This window comes from Lingula anatina, chromosome 3, assembly GCF_051362555.1.
Source record: "Lingula anatina isolate TDL-2025a chromosome 3, LinAna3.0, whole genome shotgun sequence".
NCBI lineage: Eukaryota > Metazoa > Brachiopoda > Lingulata > Lingulida > Lingulidae > Lingula > Lingula anatina.
Window position 1 is genome coordinate 6,778,085 of NC_141769.1, and position 22,788 is coordinate 6,800,872.

The 22,788-nt window shown below is 36.7% G+C and overlaps 2 protein-coding genes and 1 long non-coding RNA gene across 5 annotated transcripts; 1 reads left to right on the forward strand and 2 right to left on the reverse strand.

Annotated features, from left to right (window-relative positions):
- Positions 1-237: 237 nt before the first annotated feature.
- LOC147762838 (uncharacterized) lies at positions 238-7,404 on the forward strand. 3 transcript variants are annotated; one of them, XR_015333445.1, is made up of 4 exons: positions 238-491; positions 1,891-1,983; positions 2,091-2,164; positions 6,886-7,404. It is a non-coding gene; the product is annotated as an uncharacterized LOC147762838 (long non-coding RNA). The 3 variants fall into 3 exon arrangements; XR_015333447.1 differs by having other exon boundaries at positions 247-491; positions 2,091-2,171; XR_015333446.1 differs by lacking the exon at positions 2,091-2,164 and having other exon boundaries at positions 322-491.
- Positions 7,405-7,463: 59 nt separating this feature from the next.
- On the reverse strand, positions 7,464-12,556 carry LOC147762839 (uncharacterized). The gene is made up of 3 exons (XM_087007890.1): positions 11,620-12,556; positions 11,454-11,497; positions 7,464-8,768 (listed from the first exon to the last, which is right to left on the reverse strand). Exons 1-3 carry the CDS (start codon positions 12,554-12,556, stop codon positions 7,581-7,583), a joined length of 2,169 nt encoding a protein of 722 aa, XP_086864016.1. The 3' UTR covers positions 7,464-7,580.
- Positions 12,557-16,501: 3,945 nt separating this feature from the next.
- Positions 16,502-22,771, reverse strand: LOC106173658 (uncharacterized). Its single transcript, XM_013554855.2, has 6 exons — positions 22,609-22,771; positions 20,906-21,640; positions 19,681-19,775; positions 19,174-19,365; positions 18,831-18,900; positions 16,502-18,418 (listed from the first exon to the last, which is right to left on the reverse strand). Exons 1-6 carry the CDS (start codon positions 22,684-22,686, stop codon positions 18,335-18,337), a joined length of 1,254 nt encoding a protein of 417 aa, XP_013410309.2. The 5' UTR covers positions 22,687-22,771; the 3' UTR covers positions 16,502-18,334.
- Positions 22,772-22,788: the final 17 nt, after the last annotated feature.

Sequence of the window (22,788 nt, forward strand, 5' to 3'; positions counted from 1 at the left end):
AGTAGGCGGGACAGACGCTTAAGCCGGCTAAGCTGACAGTAATCTAGTGAGACTCCCCACAGGGATAGATCGATCTAAAATCTATGGAAATGGGGGTCTATGACAACTCCTAACTTACTAAAGATAATTGTTTAAGCCAAGTTACTTTTATTACTACTCGCCGAAAGGTGCAGCACTGCCCTCAAGATCCCTCCCAAGTGTCTTCCTAAGTGAGAAACCAAGGAGTTATAACAGAAGGAGATTACACGCGTGGGGGCGGAGCCCGTATTACGGTCTCTCATTGGTCGGAATGAATAGAACCCAGAGAACAATGGATGCCTATCTCTGTTTCGCTTTATTGTTACTCTCGTTTAAATCTCGTTTGTTAGTATCTGTGCCTTCGTCTGTTGATTTTTGAGGACAGAAACAGAAACGGAGTCCCAAGTTTCTAAAAAATGAGAGAAATACAGAATTTATATGATATTACGTTGGACAAGGTTTTCAAAAAACAGGTAAGTGCTTTTAAATGCATAACTACTCGAAATATGAAGATAAATTGCAACTTTTATGCCGTGGGGTCTCACTGTGTAAGTGTCCAGCTCCACGTCGATCTCGCGAGGTGGTGTGTGGAGCATAAATATTGCACGAAAAATATTTCCCACTCATAACAAGTGCTTATAAATATAGTATCAGATGAAGAAAGTTTGGTCTTTATACAGTTGCAATTGTTTAGTAATTTGTGGCAATAGCAAAGAATAAAACTTAGGTGCACTTTCAGTAGCCGAATAACAAGCAGATGCTTAAGCCGCCATCTTGTTAATATTTCGAAAAAAAATTACTCCAAAAGACATTTTCCTCCTACTTTTTGAAACTTGTGTCACATGACAGTCATAAAATTTAACTAATTGTTATGTGTGCAACACACTTGCTTGAGCAGTATTGTTTTTTTTTTGCTATTTTACATGTGGCCTAGCTTGGATACGACAATTGACAATTTTCATGAGTTCCGATCAAAAAGTGTTACGCTTGTTACGGCCAAAAGCCTTACCGCTTTTTGTACTTTTCAAATGCAAGATTATAAAAAAATTTGGTGTGTTTAGATTCTTGAACATCTTGGTCGTGGCGTGGTATATATTGCATGGATACTGCTCCAATATTTCTTGAAAAAAATAACCTGATTTGTTCAGAATACCAATTTTTTACTCAAGTGTTATGGGTAAATGTACCATTTTGGCCTTTACATTTTTCATGTTTAAATCTAAAAAGACTTATCATGACAGTTGGTCATCATTTTTCTTCTCACCATGGTGGGTGGCTTTGGAGTGGTAACTTTGTTGTTAAAGTAAAGTGCTCAGTTTTTTTGACTGGAAAATTTTGCCTCCACCCAGCATTTTCCATCATGGCGGTCTAACAGGAAGTTTGACTTCATGGCATTGTTATTTTTAACTTATTTAGTCTTCTTTTTACATATATATGTTTTAATTCATATTAAACCTTTGAAAAAAGAACACACATGAATCCTGGTGCTTTCAATTTAAAGTCTTAAGTTCACCTAGGCTCCACCAATTACTTTACCTGTTATCTCACTACACATCTCCCTTTGAGTTAAGGTGTGTAAGACACACCTTAATGTGTAAGACACCTCTATAATTAAGGGGTACTTGCTTCTCTACTTTAATTATACTTCACTACTTTGGCATGTTAGGTGGCAAGCTTGGATGTTTCAGTTCATTTTAAGAAAGAAGCTTTGCCTTGGTGGTTACAAAAGAATAGAACTCTGTTCAAGGTTTATTCATTTCTTGAAAGTAAATATTTCATCTTGCAGTGTTGAAACAGAAATTCTCTCAAAATTGATAATGAATTTTACATGCATATCTTAACACTACTCAAGTTTTTTTTCTTCTATTATAGATATGGGAGAAAGCTGCATTGAATATATGAATTATGGTCAGGCTGGAAAAAATTTAAAAATGTCAATGAAAAAAGGAGGTCAGCATGTCTGGGGTAAGTTACTTTTGTCATGATGCCTAAGATGCATTAAACATTCACTAACAACAGTACACTTTTTAATTTTTTTCAAAATACAACAACCTTGGGCATTTTCTTTTTAGCAACCAGCCTCTCTGAAATCCCCTTTTTGTCCTGTCAGAAGAGTAGGAACCAGGGCGGATTTAAATAATTTCTTGTAATAAGTACTGTCATGCCTATAATTCCCGCGACAACTAATTGATCATTTTCTGACGTCTGTATGCGTACATGGTGACGAGATAATTATAGGGCAAAACACAATGGCAATGAAAATGAGAAGACGTCAAGCCCGCCCTATGTTCGCTAATATGCAAATCAACCCCGCTTGACCATCGGTGGCGGCTTGTCACCCTGTTTATGCTCGACGGGGAGTTAATTGCCGCTTGCTGTAAGCCGACGTAATTACATAGTTGCTTATCTGCCGGTACTGTTCCTTTTTCTAGGCTGACACAGGGCCTATCTCCTGCCTTGCTAACGGGTTTTTCTTCACTTTGCAAAGTTTTGTTTGAAAGATTTAATATTTATTTTACTTGTAAGTTTTTGTCCTGCTATCCACAATTTTCCCACATAAGGGCCAACGTTAATTTGAAAATGACGTAATGCAGTATCGGTCACAAACCACGGAGCGTGCCGTCTGAGGTAATGAGCAAAAATAAAATAAACTACTTCAGACGTTGTGAAGATTATCTGTATATTCGCTTCTTTAACGTCTTTTACCGTGAAATTATATGCTGATCTCATTTGAAAGTTTTTCGCGTATTATTCGGTCAACTTATTCTGTCAAGCCATACGGGCCTGTCACTGCACGTGCGCCATCTTGAATTTTATAAGTAGAGGGAGGCAGGTCGACAGCCATGCGAAAAAGGACTCTGTGCACGCGGAGAAGTGAAAGTGATACCTTTTTGAAAAACGATATCATTAAAAAATACATTCATAAAAATTTAAACTTTGCTTGTCGGAGGCTGATACCCCACAAAGCGCTCAAGCTGCTGTGCACTGAGTTATTTATAAGTGGGATCTGTTTATGTACTGGAGTGGTTCATCGTAGAAATATAGGCTAATTTTGTAATTGCAGTAATAACAACATTCTAATTCATTGCTTCTTTGTACAAGCAAGATGCTCTTTTCAAATGAATAATGAAATGAATAAATAATGTTATTAAGTTGAGAGGAAGCAGCTCGTTATCTATAAATGGGTCTGTGTTAATTTTTTTTTTTTCAGGTCGATCCTTAGATTGTGCCTATTGGCTGGTAATGTAGTTCTGTCTATTTAAATTGATCAACAACTACTTTTTAAATTTTCTTTAATAAAATACAAATAACAAGTTTGACATTGAAAATCTAACATGCATGAAAAGCCAATTATAGTTCCAGTGTTATACTATTAAAATCCTATTTCAGCATGCGAAATATATATTTCAAAAAGTTTGCATCGATCATGTTTTGTTTGCTTAACCTTTTTGTTTTAGACTTTGAACACATGGATGGAATTTGTAAATATTCTACACAATATAATTCACTTTCATTAGTTTTGAATTTAAATATATGGACAGTATTAATTAGATAAAATAATACTTATTAAAAAAACGTAAATTTATTGAGAATAAAAATTTAAAATGCCCTTCCGTAAGCGTATTTTTGAGAGATGATTCTGTACAGTATTTACGAGTGTAAATAATATGCGTTTGACAGCATTTTCTTTCAAATGTGATTCTTTAGAAATGTGCGCATTAACTTTTCTTGTCTTACAGACAGACACAGAGAGGACTTAAGGTCCGAAACCAGAAGGCCACATGGAAAATACAACTAAGGTCTACAAAAGGCTGCCTCCTTTGTAGGGTCTTATCTAGCGCACGAAAATCTTTATTAATCATGCGATTTGATAAATTATCACAGATGATGATTTAGTCTAATTGGTGTGCTACACGGATATGAAGGGCGCGTAGAAAGTTACCTAGGTCTGTAAATATATGCGTTTTGGTGTCGGGGGGGGGGGGGGGGGGGGGGGGTCTCCTTTTCTTGCCACAGTATTTAAATATTTAAACTGGAAATTATTCGATCACCAATCGTCAAGCTGTCTATGCAGAAAGATATTTTTAAACTAGCGGAGAGCACCTGCATTGGAGAAGACGACCTGGCAGAGAAAGACGGAAGATAAAGATCACTCTCACATACTTTTTTTCCCGTAAATATTTTGATATTAAAGACTCCCGTCCCTCTTCCCTTGTTCGTGTCCTTCTTTTCTACATTTACTGCATTTTATCATTTGTTTTCCCCGAAGTAAGAATGAATCGTTTGAGCAAGCGGGCTTGGTAGAAAAAGAGGGGAGATAAGGACATCAATCTTATTTCCCGTAAATGTTTTTAATATTAAGGATTCCCATCACTTTTTCTTGATAGTTTCCTCTTTCCTCTATTTCTTTTCGCTGCACTTTTATCTGTTGACTTCTCTTAAATAAAATTAATCAAATCTAAATAAAACAAATAACGGAGAGCAGATTCTTTGGTGAAATTATTTATCTGTCAAAAACCTTATAAAATGTTAAAACATCCTTTGTGAATAACGACCCATGCAGTAGTGTAAAATATTCATTTTGTAGAAGGTTGCACAGGATTAAATTCTCGATGCAATTAACGATAATTTCCTAGTCTTTTATTAGCCTACCAGCACCTTATTGAGAAAATTTTGATTCACCCCAAGAAGTTATAACTTCTTGTTCACCCTGACACTGCCAACGAAAAAGTACTTTAGTTTACTGGTGTCTCTTGAATATTTAGGCACTGTTGATGGCCCAAAAGATTGAAATTTGACGAAACCGATGCTTTATCGCTATTGTTTAATGATTAACAATTGCTGCCTGAGAACGCTCTTGGGATGTATACTAGTAGACCTAGTCAAAGAATGGAATAGTTTTTAATATCAAGGTCACTTACAGGGGCGGATTTAGGCCGTCTTCTGGGTCTTCTGGCAGTCGGTCAGATTTTTAAGTTAACATTGACGGGTATCTAATTTTTTCTGTCGGAAGACGGTCAAAAATGGAGGGTGGATCAACAAAGATTATTTGGAAGACTGTCAGAAAATATCTCTGGATCTGCCCCTGACTTACAACCCAGTCATTAGGTAACACTGGACAACGAAACAAAGGGGCGACTAGCAGTTGTAACTGCCATTGAATGAAATGTAAAAGGTGCGAAATCGGCCACCCCTTAATGCGATCATTAACCAGCAAACAAAGCGTTGTATTGTAATTTCCACCGCCGACAAGCGGGTTATCAAAAAAAGTATGACAGTCCTTTTACTTCCACCATCGATCCCTAGGACGTACATGTACACATGAAAACAACATTGATAACTATTCTTGTTATAATGCACGAAGTAAATTGAAAAAAATTAAAACTATGTTAATTTGGACTTACTTCATACATGATGTTATTGTGTTCACGACAAAGGCTAATCAAATGCCATTAACCCTTAATGATTTGTTTGGGCGAACTCTCCTCCACAGCATTTGCACACGTATCAGTTAAAGATCTTCTTTTAATTAATCTATTTCATAATTCAAGGAGTTGCAGTAAACGAATGCAGTTATGTGACCGATCTTGCACAAACACTTAAGCCCTTGCCGTTAGGCAAATTGACACACTAAGTCATTTTTGATAATTTTTTCTAATGCCCAACAAGAATTTTTGCATGGAATTAATTTTCCACCGCTCAGCTGGCATTCAGTAATATATCGCGAGGACATTGCACTAACCGATGAGAGGCTGTGGTTTAAGCTAGATGCAACACTCGCCACCGAGCTGTACCCGAAAATTACTCAACCTGTGGCTCGACAATACGCTCGTTATATTTCAAGTTCGGCTCGGCGACTTGTATTGTATCTATCACTTATTACAATGTCCAGGTAGCTTACCCAGCTGTGGTTTTAATTATCGCTATTTAGGTTCCTTTCGAAACCAGCTTCGTCTCCACGAAAACAACATACATGTACAGTGTTTTGGATGTTACTCACACGAAGACCTGGCACGGCTTTGTCGTTGGTATTTTCTTTTTATTGTTTAGTGCTATCTATACCCCTATCACTTAACCTGAGAAGTTTCCAAACGTAAGGACAAAGAGAAAAGTGTGATGTATCGAGACAAAAGGGAGATCGGTAGATACGTCCAAAATTAGGGAGACTTCTGCCAAGATCGGAAGAGTTAATTGGTATGGGCCACAGACTGATCGCTCGAGAAATTCACCAAATCTACAAAAAAAATCCTTCAAATGTATTAAATAGCAGAGGCCCATCCCCCTGATTGTAAGAAGCAAACAAAACAACGAGACGGCAGGTCGACATTCAGCCTAGAGCAAGGTGCAATACTGCCAAGTTGAAAGCTGTTAATTAAGTCGGATTATAGCGCGCATCAATTTACTTCCCATCGCGCTTGTCGAGGACGAACTCCCGTCTCCAAGGGTCGCCCGTACAATAATTTACATATGTGCTCCTCCCCCTGTGCGCTTAGGCCCTGTATGAGTCCACGTCGCTATTGTTTGCTACCCGCACAGGCTTTTGTAGTTTATCAAAACAACCCATTGTCTCTCAGGGGGCGTGAGTACAGAGTTAATACGTACATGGAGTATACGCATACGGATTGTCGCGCGAATTATGAGCACAACCAGTACAATTTCTTTCAATTTCTTGGGGTTATTAGCTTGTGATCATGAATCTTGATATTCTACATAAATTTAGTTGTAAATTGTTCATTTATGTGGTGAACATTATTTCAGTCAAGTCATAACAAGACACATTAAACTTCACTGCGTAATTCCATAATGTCTACATGGATACTAGTAGTTCATAATGCTATTATTATGTTTTTTTTTTCTAACCTACAGGTTTCTCTCTTTTCTGAGTGGCATGGCATTGGCAGGTAGAAGAAAAGGCCCTGAAGAAATTCTCACTTGGTTTTTCCTTTTTGGAGAAGAAACTGGATAAGACTGGCCAACAGAGATTGCATTAAATAAATAGTGCTCCTTCATGACATTTTAAAATATTTTCAGTCACCTAACTGACTCTATACATTTCAAAAGTTGACATAAATTTTATGTTACTGTCACGTGGAAAAAAATCAAAACCTATATATAATTTGTTGAGTGCCATGGTATAACAGTCTACATGATTGCCAGTAAAATTTAAAAAATTAAACGAGACTTACCTTGGTTAAGTCGAAGTTTGATTTCAATTCTTTGAGTAAAGAATTGAGGGAGGGCTTAACTGAGATCCGGTTGCGCGCGCAGGGCACTTTTCAAAGTGTTTGTCACATTAACCACATGGAATTAATTACATTAATTCCCCACAGCTCTCTTCCTCTATAATACAAGCAATGAGCTGTAACCCAAAGTTGGGTGGGAGGGTGGCAGTTAATCCCTCCCTCAATTCTTTACTCAAAGAATTGAAATCAAACTTCGACTTAACCAAGGTAAGTCTCGTTTAATTTTTTAAATTCTTTTTCGTAAGAAGAATTTCGTTGGTCTTAACTGAGACTTTAAAGCTTAATGTGACAAACATTTCATTCATTTCAAAAGATTCTTTATTTACCCAGAACTCCATCCTGGAATCTGTCTTGATTACTTACAATGCGCTTGTCATAGAACTTCGCAAAAGTACTTTTCTTAGACCAACCAGCTTTGTCAATAATGACTGATATAGGTACTGCAGAGGCTTTTGCCTTAGAGGTAGCTGCAGCTCTAACACTGTGAGAGCTAAATGTATAAGTGTCTATACCAGCTCTACTCATAACAGTTTTTATCCATCTTGCTACTGTGTCTCTTGCGACATTATGATGTGGTTTCATGTAACTTATTAACAAACGTGCACAGTTCTTGTCATTTCTCATGACTTTCGTGCGAAACAAATATTCCTTCAATACAGTATACACACAAAGCCTCCTGTCTGGAGGGTAGGCCTTAAAAGATACTGAAACAACATTATAACCTGGCCTATTTTGTTTTAAAGAACCATCTAACTTGAACAAAAACTCAGTTCTCAATTTTTTATAACCTTGAAAACTTAACAACTGCAAAGTTTGTGTACGTGCAGCTTGAGTCAGAGCCATTAGCATCACTAGCTTTAATGTCAAATCTTTGAGAGTTATATGCTTAACAGGAGAAAGTTTCCTCAAATATGTCAATACTCTTTCAACATCCCACACCTCTGTGTATCTGGGTTGTGATGGTCTGGCTGCAAACACACCCTTCATGTATCTGATAATTAATGGGTGATTTCCAATTCTGAATCCATCAAAGTTTATTCCTAAAGCTGAGAGAGCTCCACGTGCAGTGTTCAAACTCTCATAACCCAAACCTTTATTAAATTGTTCAGTTAAAAACTCGATTACTGCTTCCAAAGTTGGCGAAAGTGGAGTAATCGTCCTTTTACTACAGTACTGAAACCACCTGTTAATGTGTGTGTTATATTGTTTTTGTGTCCCTGTTTTCCAAGACAACATAAGTATTTTGGTAGAGTCCTCTGAAAATCCTCGTTCTCTGAAACTATTCCTGACACTTTGCAAGCAATCAGTCTTAATTTCCCTTCCAAAGGGTGTTTCAACTGCAGGTGAGGAAGTCTTAAAAGATTCTTCTTTTTCTGTATTATGACTGGTTTCTCCACCAACAATTCCATCAGTCTCGGAAACCATGCTTGTGTGGGCCACATTGGTGCTACAATGATTCCCTTGGCTCTGTCCTGTCTGACTTTCTGCACACAGTTTCCCAGTAAGCTAAAAGGTGGAAACAAATAAACTGAGTTAAAAGTTCCCCAGTCAATGGTAAAAGCATCAACAAAAGAGCAGTTTGGATCAGGCTTCCATGAACAATATGTTTCTACTTGAGCATTTATTCTAGATGCAAAGCAGTCTATATCTGGGATTCCCCAAAAATTACATATCTTATGAAAAATCTTGCTGTCTAATTTCCATTCAAGATCATCCTTGAATTCTCTGGAAGCCTTATCTGCTGCCTCATTATTTTTGCCAGCTATATGTGTACATGTTAACCAGACATCATGTGATATACACCAAATCCATATGTCACATGCTACTTTATTACAGTTTTCAGAAACTGTGCCTCCCATGTTGTTAATGTATGACACTGCCGTAGTGTTATCTGACATCACCTTAATATGCTTTGACTTAAGATCACGTTTGAGGGACTTGAGTGCATTCAAAATGGCCATTAATTCTAATACATTAATAGGCAATTTACCCTCTACATCCGTCCATCTACCTCCAATATTATTGTTTTTATAACTTGCACCCCAACCTAAAGTGGATGCGTCTGTATGTAAAGTCTCTGAGGGGTTTGGTCTAGCAATAACCCTATGCTGGGATTTCAAGTTGACAATCCACCAAATTAAATCTGACCTCATACTGTTTGATATTATCATGGGTGCATCATAGTTACCCTTCGATTCTTGTAAAGCCTTAATCTTTGCTCTTTCTAACTTCCTATAGTACAGTTTGCCATAATCCACAGCTGAAAAACTTGCTACTAACAACCCAATGACTCTCGCCACTTGTCTAATAGGTGCCTTTGAAACATAATACAACTCTTCGCATGCAGAAATTATTTTCTCCTGCCTGTCAAGTGGCAGTGTTACTATCATTTTGTCAGAATCAATAACATTTCCCAAAAATTTTAACTTGCTTGTTGGTCTCAAAACTGATTTGTCTTCATTTATGATGAAACCCAATTTGGACGGAAGTGTAACTGTTGCATTTAAGTTCTCCGTACATTCTAAATCATCACAGCCAATTATTAAACTGTCATCAATGTACCCTGAACTAACATAACCTAAACTTCTCAGTTTCCCAAAAACTGGTTTAAGAAGTTTTGTAAACAATCGCGGGCCTTCACTGACCCCATTGGGTAAGCAGGTATATTGTGTTAAGGTCCACTAAATGCATGTGATGAAATCACTCATTTACATATTATGTTTATACTTGTAATCAGTCAGCATATTATCATTCACCTTACTTCAGTCTTGAATGAATATTTATCATCCTCTGTATAGGTATACCTGATATGTAGAACTGATATAACTTTAAAGTAGAAGCCCTCAATTGTTATCTATTGCATTGCAATTAGTATTTAAATGAGTTGCTGCCACTGTGGCATGCAGATAGATTCTCTGGAGATAGTGTGTATAAAGGCTGAATGCTTGGACTTAATAAAGGACTTTTAGACTTGGAACTGAAAAAAAAAAAAAAAAAAAAAAAAAAAAAAAATCTTGGCAGCACAAAAATTCAAATTTAATTCCATTAGAATAATGACGTCTTTGTACAGCAATGGAATAGACAATGAACTGAATTAATTACAATTGTTAGTTAAAGAAATGATATTTGACAGAATAATATATGGATTTTTTTGTAATTGAATCATGACATAGATATTTTGAATAAGTGTTTCGCTGTTTAAATTTTATCTTTGAGCATTCTGTGGAATCTTTATTTCAAAAAATTATGTAACCATAATTTTTTTTTTGTGGGAAAAGAAGGAATATGTTAAGGTCCACTAAATGCATGTGATGAAATCACTCATTTACATATTATGTTTATACTTGTAATCAGTCAGCATATTATCATTCACCTTACTTCAGTCTTGAATGAATATTTATCATCCTCTGTATAGGTATACCTGATATGTAGAACTGATATAACTTTAAAGTAGAAGCCCTCAATTGTTATCTATTGCATTGCAATTAGTATTTAAATGAGTTGCTGCCACTGTGGCATGCAGATAGATTCTCTGGAGATAGTGTGTATAAAGGCTGAATGCTTGGACTTAATAAAGGACTTTTAGACTTAGAACTGAAGATGTGAGTTTGTAGTTATATTCCCTCTCCCATGCATCAGTGACAAGTAAAATATTAGAAGAACCTGGGTAGGGTGGAACATGGACCCCTACAATTGGTAGATTTTATCTCTCCACTGGAATCTAAAAAATTTTTGCTGTTCATCTGCAAGTTTAATTGAATAATAAGCATGACGGATATCGACAGACCCCATTTTTACATTTTTGGTTATCAATGGTAGGGTTTTCTCAAAGGTTTCCATCTTAAAATGCTGATATGGAATGAACCGATTTAATTTCTTTAGATTCAGAATTAATCTGTATTCACCATTTTCTTTTTGTCTCAAAAAAATCGGTGATAAAATTTGGCCTGCTTCACTATTCACAGGAATAATCACTTTCATGTCCAATAATTTTTTAATTTCTATGTCAATAATGGACATTTCTAACCTATTAAACTTGCAATTTGATTTCACAATGGCGGGAATCCCACCGTTGAAATCTAGATTAATATGACAATGCTTTACAATGTCAAGAATAAATAGGTCACTTGTAATCAGTTTCCATTGATCAATAAAGTCAGCCAATCTACCTGCTTCAAAATAATTATTTACCTCATTTATTGCTTGGGCAGATTCCTCTGTCCCCTGCGTACATACTTTTTTGCAAAAGAAGGCCCTGCTCCAGGATCATCCTGCCACACTCTGGGTCTTCCCCCTCCAGTAGGTCGATTAACACCTCTGTACACAGATCCACGGCCTCTGGCACCACGTCCTCTACGTCCTCTGAGAGATCTGTCAAACAAGTTATGTTTGATTTTTGAGCAATCCTCTATATCCCTTGCCATTTTGGGAAGATCGTCTCCAAATAAAAATTTTTGGCTGTAAGCCAGCTCATGACTGCAGAGGTGAGCATATTCTCCGCTCAATTGCGGTTTCAAAAAATCTTTCCTTGTCATATTTATCTGCCTGTTCATATGTCCCATGAGTGCTAGGACATCATTGCAGTTTTCGATCATGCTGCCAATATGATCACTCGTGTCCTTTTCTGGATTCCTTTCGTATAAGGCCATCTGGTTTACAGTTTTAACTAAAATGTTTGCACCTTTAACCAAAGTATGTGCTATGTTTTGCATTTTCCTATCGTTTGCTTTGGTCCAACCTGGGACCTGGTCCCATATCAACTGGTTGGTTTTCACGACTTGCAGGTAATCACGGTTACCTGGCCTGTGGTTCTGTTTTATCAACTCGTTTAAATGTTGTTCGTCCAGGCCATTCATAAAAAGATCGTTCACAGTTTTGGCCAGCACATCATCCACGTTGTCGGCCATTTCCTCCGACATGTTAAACTTCTTGGCCATGTGCTTAAACAGGTTGTCTTCCGTGTCGGGAAGATACGAGTCCAACTTCCTTTTTTCACCCGATGTGCCTGCCTCCTCCGGCTCAACACATTCATTATCGACGTAAACTTCGTCGTCATACTGAGAATATTGCGCCTCCATATTATCAATACGGCTGACGATGTTCTCTAACCTGCCGTCCTGAGCGTCCACAGAGGCTTTTAAAGATACCAGTAATGACATAATATTATCCTCTGACGAGGATTTCTCCACAGACTTAGGGTTTTTGGAAGCCGACTTCCCTTTACCCTTCCTGCCATCACTCACGTGTTCAGGTCCATTTTTAGTAATGGTACTACATGTAGTTTCGTCCGCCATGACACCACGTGTCCAGAAGCAGACGACGAAACCTGACTGAAATTGCGCCAAGTACCGTTGCAAACGGCAAGACCACTGTCTATAACGATATAGCATGCACCACGTGCACAATAAAAATCACCCAAAACCACGTTTCGGTGAAAAAGATCAGCGCCACTAGACAAATTCGCCCTTCAACCAAGGAGTATTGCACCAAGACTCCTTGCTTCAACTAGCGTGCAACCTAAAGTGCCCTGCGCGCGCAACCGGATCTCAGTTAAGACCAACGAAATTCTTCTTACGAAAAAGAATTTGGACTGTTTCAGTGAAATTTCTTTAAAGCAGTCACTTACTGGCCCAGTTAATTTTTTCAGCTGTAACATGTACTCCAGTTCATTTTATAAATGTAATTACTTAGTGTTCTCTTGATTTATAATAACCTTTTGAAAATCCTATGTTTTTTATCCTATTTGTAAGAATTAGCCACTTTATCTTCTAGGTTTTTTTTTTTTCATTTAGCCCATTAGATTCTCAGACCTTGCTGGCCTGTGAGTGGAATAGTATCTGGCACAGACTGGTATCAGCAAGTCAGATAAAAAAGAATATAATTATTTCTATTTGCACGGTTGAAAAAAATTCCAACACGGACTGCATAAAACTGGAAAACTATAGCAACTTAATCATTCTTATGACTTCATTAATTACTGCTTATGTGTAAAATTTTGTTTTTGTTCTTCTATTGATATAATAAAATGGTTTTACTCACAGATGCTACTATCATGATGCTTGAGTATAGAGTTGACTTAAAAGATATTTTAAGTTAATATAGTAAATAATAGTTTGAAATTCAAAATTCTCATCTTTATTTGTTTCACTTTAAAGAGCTCAGTTAATACTAAAATTTCTGATATATTTTGAATATAAATATATTTATGAATGAATAAAAATTATACTTAATGTTAAGCACTGTGCACTTGTTTACCGACAAATAAGAAGTGTTAGTATGTGTCAAAATAATCCTGAAAATAAAAAGGGAGATTTCCAAGATAAAGAAATTTATAACGAGTATTTAGTAAACTGACATGTCGTGGAATTGCCTCAACCTTTGATTAAAATTTCACTTTAATGCATTATGATATTAAAATTATACCGAGTGAGAGAAAAAAATACTTAAAGAAATTAAAAACCAGTCACAAAGCTTAGGCACTGTCTCAATGTATATGTTTATAGGACCAAAGGGCAGGGGGGTCCAAACGTTTATGTATTAACATTATGCCCTTTGGCAGTGAGGACAGACGTTCACTTGAATGTCCTTTTCACAAACCACAGTTGGGACGTTTTCTTTTGACTTATCCTTGGTGATTTTTCACTGTGTTGTGCAAAAGAAAAGCCATCTATCACCGACTCGAAAAAACTCATGGCGACCATCCTCAGTCACCACCTTATAATCGCTTTCTATGATATCGTTCCCTCCCAGCACATCGTCCAAATAACTACCTGTGAAAAAAATCGTCAGCATACAGCGCCGCTTTGACACTACTAATCTCGAATTCTAACGCGAATTAACGCATATAAAATCAATCTCCAAGCGGAGGAGAGCGACCCAGACGAAACCTTGAGACAGGAGCCCCCCCGTAGCTAGCTCCGCCCACCGTAACAGACATCGGACAATAGAGAGGCTTGCGTGTAATCTCCTTCTGTTATAACTCCTTGGAGAAACTAAGCAAAGGTGAGAGACTGAGCTAATGCAATAAGCATTTGGTCCTCTTGGGATTTCATAATTCTTAGTGACGTAACGACTTAATTACGTTGGTAACCAAGCTCTTAGTCAGGGAAACCGACTTTAGTTTTTTTCTGAAACAGGGGCCAGGCCTACCCAACTACCAGACGCGTCACGGAAGGATCCAGAATTCAATGTAGATCGGATCACGTTACCGGTTTTCAATGTGTGTATCAGTATGCGCTTCGAAGTATCTGACGCGGGACGCGTACTTCGAAGCGACAAATAAAAATAAATAAATATTAAATACAGCAGACGTCCTGGTTAAATGCAACAATTGGGTCTTAATTCTTAACTATTTTTTTCATTTTTGTTGACTTATAACACCGTGCTATAAAGATCTTCTCAAGAAAAAAATTTGCTTGGGTAAAATTGAGTACGGAATGAACTGGAGACACTTGGCTTGTCATTAAGTTTACACGAAAATATGTCAGGTAACTTTATACTGTCTTTGAAAGAGTAAAGATTGAAAGATAATTTTAGACAAACTTGGACGGGGGAAATACCTACAAAGAGTAATGGGCTATTTCGCCAACATCTTGTTGAAAATTTTACACTGCAATTCTATTCAAATAAGCTAAGGAACTAATTGCCAAATTTATACTCTCATCACATAACAGGGGGGTAACCAGACCTGCAAAAATTGTACGCACATATTTAAAAAAATTACAAGCACATACAGCAAAATGTAGACTTACGCAAAACATGAAGGACAGCGTAATCACAGCAAATGTACCTCATATACATGTAGTAGCTTAATTTCCATTAATAATAAAATCATCATTTAAGTCAAAAATATTCTCGCGATTTAATAACTATTTTAATTTACCCAGAACGGTATATTTATTTTAAAGGCGGTTAACTGAAATATAGTTTTATGATTTGTTTGTAAAAATTGCCCATGTCACCCTGTTAGTTTGGAGGTCTAAGCTGGATCAAGTCCGTGTTAAAATTCCTATGAAGTTGTGCAGGAAAAATTCTTCCTTTCTTTCTCTAGCTCCTCGATAAACCTGGTGTTCAGATTTTATCTAGTACCCCCAGGTCTACGGGAGCTGCGCTTTGTAACTAACGCACAGGTAGATTTTTACCTGAGATAACTGGAGTAAAGCTTAGATAGAGAGTGCGTTCGATACAAGCAAGACAAATTGAATGCCATTTAACCCTCTAATTAAGAGGTAAAGGAAGTTCCAGTTAGATGGATGATTAAGATAGGACTTGTAAAGGTAACGGGCATTGTTTACCTCGATCAGTTTAATAAAAGTATGCAAGACGGAGTGTCAGCGGTTTAATAAAATAAATTGAATTTCACAAATAACATGGACCTCATATGCAATAATCAACATTTCCCTTAACTCATTCAAATGCAGTGTTTTATACAACTTGGGATAACCATAATGAAATGCTTGTTAAAGAAATGACTAGACGGGAAATGGTTTTACACAGCTTCACGAGGATTTAGATCCCTCGGGTAAGAGATTTGAATGAGTATAAACTTTTATCAGAAACCAGAGAAGTCATCTTACAGGTAGACAATGCAGCTCAGTTTGACAGCTAAGCACGCTCTGTTCTCCAGTGGCTCGATTGTCGTCATCGGACCACGTGACCACGTAGCTCATTAACTCCCAGGCTGAGCAAATAGGTCGTTTTTTTAAAGCCAAAAATTTACAAAATGAGCTTTTAATTTGTGTATTTGGATAAAGATATCGTTAGTTGGGCATGTTTTCTGAAGAATATGTTCCGTTGAAGCCATTCTGACGGTATGAAGCAAATCCTTTAAGCCCCCTTTACAATGGACAGTGCGACCAAGAAACTGTGGTTGTAGAAAGGCAGCACAAGCATCACTTTGGTTGCAAAATGAATGCTCAATGATCCCAGTTGTTGGCACATAAAGTTGCTGTACTGTGGGAGGCAGAAAGGATGCCTTCCAGTGTAAAGGAGCTATTAATACATGTAGGTTTAATAATTTTCAGCATTCCATCTACAGATACCCCCCCCCCCTCCCCCGAGTTTCAAAACAGGTGAAAACTCTCTGCTGTAAGTATTGTAAAGGCACATCTGAATATTGATCCAGGGAAGGCATGAATACATCACCAAAATATCAAGATAAATTTGGAAGACTTTCATCTTTTGAAACTCGGAGTATCCATAACTATCCTTTCAGAGCAAACGATCACAGAGAAACAACAAATGGTTGATATTTAAGCAATCACAGGACATTTATTTCAGATATATACTGTAATTTCACAGACATATTTCACTCCGTTTTAAAAACTTGACTACAACAGTGCAGATATGTGATGTATCAGTCCAAAATAAACTATGGGAATTAAACATGGAAACTATGGAAACTCGGAGTATCCATAACTATCCTTTCAGAGCAAACGATCACAGAGAAACAACAAATGGTTGATATTTAAGCAATCACAGGACATTTATTTCAGATATATACTGTAATTTCACAGACATATTTCACTCCGTTTTAAAAACTTGACTACAACAGTGCAGATATGTGATGTATCAGTCCAAAATAAACTATGGGAATTATGCAAATAATTATGACCTTGAAACATAAAATGTACACAAAAAGTTATAAAATTAACCAATTTTCAAAAGCGGTTCAAATGCTACTGACAAGATGCAATCACCTCAATCATATCATGATTGCAGCACGTCCTTAACACAGGTCATAAGTACACTGGTAAAATTTGTAATCCACTCTTGTCAACTCTATGGCCATCACAAAGATAAACTTTTAGGCAAAGTTAGTATAATACACAACATGATTAAATCCCAAGAAACTTGGTCATCTGGAGTAAATTATTCATTACTTTGTTTAAGTCAAAGAAAATTTCCAATCTATAAACAACATACGGAAAAAAAATTTAATACATGCATCACAAATATAGTACCTTTAATTAAATGTTCAATAGCTACACTGAGGGGTGTCATCTGATACAGAGTGCTAAAATTTTCTTCCAGCATTTAGTTCCCTCTGTAAAGTCCATATCACAGCTTCAAGTTCTTGCCCATAAGGATCAAGGCACACATCACACTTTGAAAACTTGTAGAAAAAAAACTCTCTCTTTTGGCTGATCCAAAATTTTGCTGAACTTCCCTTGTCATGACTGTATCTTAACAAAAAAAGTGGAAAAAGTGGGAAGGAAGGGGGGTGGTGTGTACCTTGTGCTCGTACCTCTAAGCCACACAAATATGTTCTACCCAGGGGCGGATCCAGAGCTATTTACCAGCAGTCTTCCAAATTATCTTTGTTGATTCATCCTCCAATTTTGACCGTCTTCCAGCAGAAAAAATTAGATACCCGTCCATGTAAATCTGCCCCTGCTACCGGTACATACACGTACTAGTGTACTAATAAATTGGCTTGAAACATACACTAGTTTAGATGGGTCTCCATAAGGATTTTTGCACTGGTGGATCCAGTATTTTGGTTAGCAAATATCTGTGCATGTGTGTGTGTGTGTGTGTGTGTGCGCGCGCGCGTGATTTGGTGGGAAGGGGGGGGGCACTTGGATCCACCACTGAAAAGTAACTCCTTTTGGTAAGTCATTCACAAATATTAAACAACACTGGTTTGTATATCGATAGTCCCGTATTTCATATAAATACAAGTAATTGCTATATAAACACAGCTAGCAGACATTTTAAGGTTAAATTTAAACACAATTCAATATGAATTGTATGACTGGTCTAAAGTAGACTGCATTACCGCATGCTGTGAACAGTGCATGAGGTCTGTTGACCTTAGGTGCAATTCTTAGACAAACATTTATTAATTTATGGTAATTGACTTTGAACATTTTGCTATTCTTGAGTTAGAATAACAACAAAAAAAAAAAAGGAAGAGGTGTAAATAACTGCATGTCATGTAATTTAAATTATTTGTAACATTATCTTATACATGGAAAAGCACTCTGTCTTCAGCTATATTGACATGATTTCAGCACACATTTATAGTGACCATAGTGTTTTACAGAACTGAGAAAGACACTTTCTATAGATCATGTTGGACTAAAAGCAGGCTTTGGACGAAGACGGGCTAAGGTGAATTTGAACACGTTTGTGCTTCTCCTCATAGTCTCCCTCTGTAATAATAATAATAATAATAATAATAATAATAATAAAAGTTTTACTGATAATATTAATAATAATAATAATAATAATAATAAACATAAAATGGCAAAACCACAGAAAAATTGGTGGATAAAACAAGATGCTGTGTTATGAATAACTCAAAAACTTAATCAAAATGTTCAGTACATACAATATCTTGAAGAATTAATATGGTTATCATATCGGGAGTTAAATGAAAATATTCAGAAATACTGCATGATCAGACTCTAGCTACACTTTAAAGGTTTTCATTTTTATGTTTCTTTTGGTCTGTAAAAATAAATGTAGATGGTCAATGGCAGTTATTTACAAGCTTAGACATAATGTACAATTTCTTTCTTGTTTCAACTGAAGAAAGGATTAATCAGTTTAAAAAGAACTTACTTTGTCTATCCTAAGTCTCCAAATGTAACCATTTTTGTCCACATAGAAGATTGCAACACCATCGTACCAACTAAAAACAAGGAAAAAGTTATGTACCAGTAAAAGTAAACTGTAACATACCCTCCAATACACCTCCATCATAAAAGCTTTACACCGTTCTTTCTGCTGAAAAACAAGGCCTGCCATTAGTTCCTCACATAAACATACTTGTAATTTAAAGTACTGGGTAATTTATAAATAACCCCATTATTGAATCCTATCTTTGTGAAATAACCCCTCCCTCCCCTTGAATCGACCCCCTCCCTCTCTCTCTCTCCCTCTCTCTCTCTTTTCACAATCTTACTTTTCCAAATCTTCTTTTCTCTTTCTACTGGTCCAGGATCTCCAGAAGGGGACCCCCGCCAGCCTCCAGCGAACAGTTATGCTTCCCGAGTCTGGGTCCACCACTGAGCTCAAAAGTTCAATGCGTGTGTGCAGCAGAACTTTTACTTTTAACTTCTTTGCCCTGAGCCACTTTTTAAAAGCATACACACCACTAGAAAGGGCAAAATTAGTCTATATTAAATAAATAATATTTCTTTTTTATGTAGCTCAATAGATTGCCATAAAAAAAACCAATTTCTACAATTTAAATATTAATTTAAACTAACCGGAAAAATCTATGATTCCTTTTTAAATTAAAGTTAGAAAAAAATTAATCAAAGGAACATGTTAAATTTTTGTAATAAATATTTTTTTCTCAGTGCTTTTAGATCTTTGTGATTGAGGGAGAATTGTTGAATTTCCTGGAAAACTAACTTTTTGATACATGCTGTAAAGGTTTAAAGTGCATTGCATGCCTTTAACTTACCATGTGGTGGTGTGTGGTTCATCATATGCGTTCACAAAAACCATATCATCACGAAAAAAATCCCACTGTATCTCTTGATAAAAAATTGTTGGCATCTGGAAAAAGAAAAATGCATAAATCAATAAAGAAACATTTTCAATAAAATAGTAACCTGATATTTTATCTTAATTAAAATATCATTTCAAAATAAAACTCAATAAGAACTGGAACAAGAAAAGTGCAAACAATTCTGAAACATTTTTACTGGTTTTAACTATAACCAAAGACAGCTGTTTATATTTTCAATACTTTTCCCACACCATATTAACAAAACATTCAAAACTAGAAAAGCACTCCGAGAGTGCAGACCTCCGCCAAGGCAGCAACTTTTTATTATTATTGATTATTGAATGATTATTGATCCGAATCACCACCAAAAACTAATCATCTGTTCCTTGGCCCACTTCTGACAGTTCCTGAAAATTTCATCAAAATTGATCCATAACTTTTTGAGTTATGTTGATGACAGACAGACAAACAAACAGGGGTGAAAATATATAGACCTGGAGAAAACTTTGGATGCACAGTGAAGTTCTCATTCAGACTGACAAAGTTTAGGTTAACCAGACCCAACAATTTAATTGGTAATTACTTGCTTCATCCCAGCACAAGAGCTCAACGTTTTGTTCCATTATTAACATTTCTAATTAAAAAGCTTAGTTCTACATGGATCATGATTCTGTATCATGATTCTGTTCTGTATCACCAACAAATTCTATGGTTAATAACTTCAAGATAGTATCCACATCAGGTACGTATACACTTTAGATAAATTTTTAAAGGGTTTTTATTGTTTTAAAGTCTGAATTGAAAAAGATGAGAAATAGAGCAAGATACTTGGACATTCATGTACAATAAAAATATGACTTGGTCAGGACATTTTCAAACATATATTGAGTACCTTTAACTACCAATATGTAATATGTGCCTTTAAGGGATGACAAAAACTGGCTGTGCTTGGCAATATAAACTTCAAATTTTACTAACTTGCCTCTGACGATGAGTCTGAATAACCTGCAAATATGAAGTTTTGTAAACAAAGTTTTAGCAGCTGGCAGACACTGAACCTGTAGTTGAGAGTATACCAGTATAATTATAAGTCTGTAACTAAGGCCCTTGACTGATAAATTCAAAACATCTGTTAATTATTGGTATTTTTAATTTTTAATCTATTTGGCAATAATACCTTCTCATTGATATATTCCTGTGCTTTAAATAAAACATCAGCTGGTGTCTTGTCTGGGTCTTCTTCAGGAGATGTAGAGTCTTCTTTTCCATCACACCTGAGTGGTGTATTCAAGCCTAGCTGGTGAACATCCAGCTGAACAGAGTTGAGTAATGTGTGCACGACGCAACCGTTTCTCTTCCCGGACAGAGATAGTGAGCACCCTCCTGGGTCAGCAGGAACAGCACCATGTTTTATACCAAAAGTTTTCAAATTTTGAGACAAATATTTCGACGTCTTTCCATCTAAACTCTGTTGTATACCGTTTTTCTTTTTACCCCAAGCTGTTCCAATATGTCTAGCATCCAGTAAGGAGGACTGAGAAAGCCCATTGATTGGGGAAGACCCAGACAGTGCCCATGTTGCACTTGAAATATCCCCACCTTGTTTCTTCATTCTAACCAGACAGGCCAGCAGCACCTCTAACCCTCCAGCGTCCAGTCCACGGCCCTTGTCCAACAATGACCCAAGGTCACTTCTGACCTTATCTAACATCTCCCTGGAGCCATCTTTTAAACTCTGGCGGTTTTCAACAAGCAGTTGTCCCTTTAATCTCTCTTGGCAGTTGATGCAGAGCACAGCCTTGGGTGACTCCTTGACGTAGGGTGCCAAATTCAACTCCTCCTGCTTCTTGTTGGTGTAAGTGATTAGAGCACGGCCCTTACATCTACCCACTTGTCTGCTGTGCATAAATATCTGGAATAATTAACATAAGATGGGATATATAGTCGATAGTATATTTTAAAAATGAATTAGTCAGTATATTAGCTGATTAGAATGTCAGTATAATCTGCTTGAAATTATATGCCAATTGAAGATTTACTGCCTGGAAACAAACTCTCGTATGATTAAAAGGGTCATTGCACATGTACAAGATCTCTGTGTATTAATATTATTAGCTTATTTCCTGGCAGGAACCAATGCTGTGTATGGGACATTAATATTGCCTACATACTTGCACATTCATTTGTCCATCGATGGGCGAACTGTCAATGGGTGTATAATTTCCTGGCAGCCAAACTGGTACATGAGCATATGAATCTTACCCTATTCATAATCACAGTACTGTCAAGGCCAAACTGGCTGGCTTTTCAGGAGTGTGCAAATTAAGAAAGTGAGAGGTAAATATAAGCTACAGATTAGAGAGCCAATGAATACAGCCTAGTGGACGCACTACATGTACATGGCTGTCGTTTAGTGGTTACATGCACCTCCATCTTTCTTGCATTTGCACAAATAACACCTATCAGAGACCGTAATTCAATACCCCAGTATGAGTGATACATGTTACACTACAAACGTCATGCTGGGGTGTTGCAAAACATATATATTATCATACAGGCTACAAAAATATACTACCTCAGTGGTACAACTACTACAGTACTAGTACAGGTATATGTACTGTACAGAAGGCCGATTCATCCAAGGTGCAACATACTAGACTAGTATATATATTGTATTTCAACCCATTTTGAAGGTCGTAACTTTTAAGGCGATTACAAACCTCAAATACAAATAATCCTTGACCTCCTGCTTTTGGTCAAATCTCGAAAGGTCAACAATGACATTGAAAACATTCAAATTTTCAAAGTGAAATTCTAAAATTTACAGATAAAAATTGGAGTATTGCAAAGCAACAAAAATATTCAAAAATTCATACTTACTAGTGAAGACATGGGTAAAATAACTAATGATCTTGGACTTCGAAGAACTGTCAACACGCGCCGAAAGCCTGACGACATGGTTTTTCAACTTAAAACATCCCAACCCAAGCTCAGTCTTCTGTATTTTTTCTGCTCTGACCGGATATTCAAAGTACGCATGTGCGGCGTTCTGTCAAACTT

Coding starts and splice junctions, on each gene's coding strand:
- LOC147762839 (XM_087007890.1), bottom strand. CDS start 12,556: ATGGCGGACGAAACTACATGTAGTACCATTACTAAAAATGGACCTGAA. Junction 11,498..11,619: donor TGACAGATCTCTCAGAGGAC/GTAGAGGACGTG, acceptor TTTGCAAAAAAG/TATGTACGCAGGGGACAGAG. Junction 8,769..11,453: donor CTGCCCAAGCAATAAATGAG/GTAAATAATTAT, acceptor TCCACCTTTTAG/CTTACTGGGAAACTGTGTGC.
- LOC106173658 (XM_013554855.2), bottom strand. CDS start 22,686: ATGTCGTCAGGCTTTCGGCGCGTGTTGACAGTTCTTCGAAGTCCAAGA. Junction 21,641..22,608: donor TTTTACCCATGTCTTCACTA/GTAAGTATGAAT, acceptor TAATTATTCCAG/ATATTTATGCACAGCAGACA. Junction 19,776..20,905: donor AGGAATATATCAATGAGAAG/GTATTATTGCCA, acceptor TTCTTTTTCCAG/ATGCCAACAATTTTTTATCA.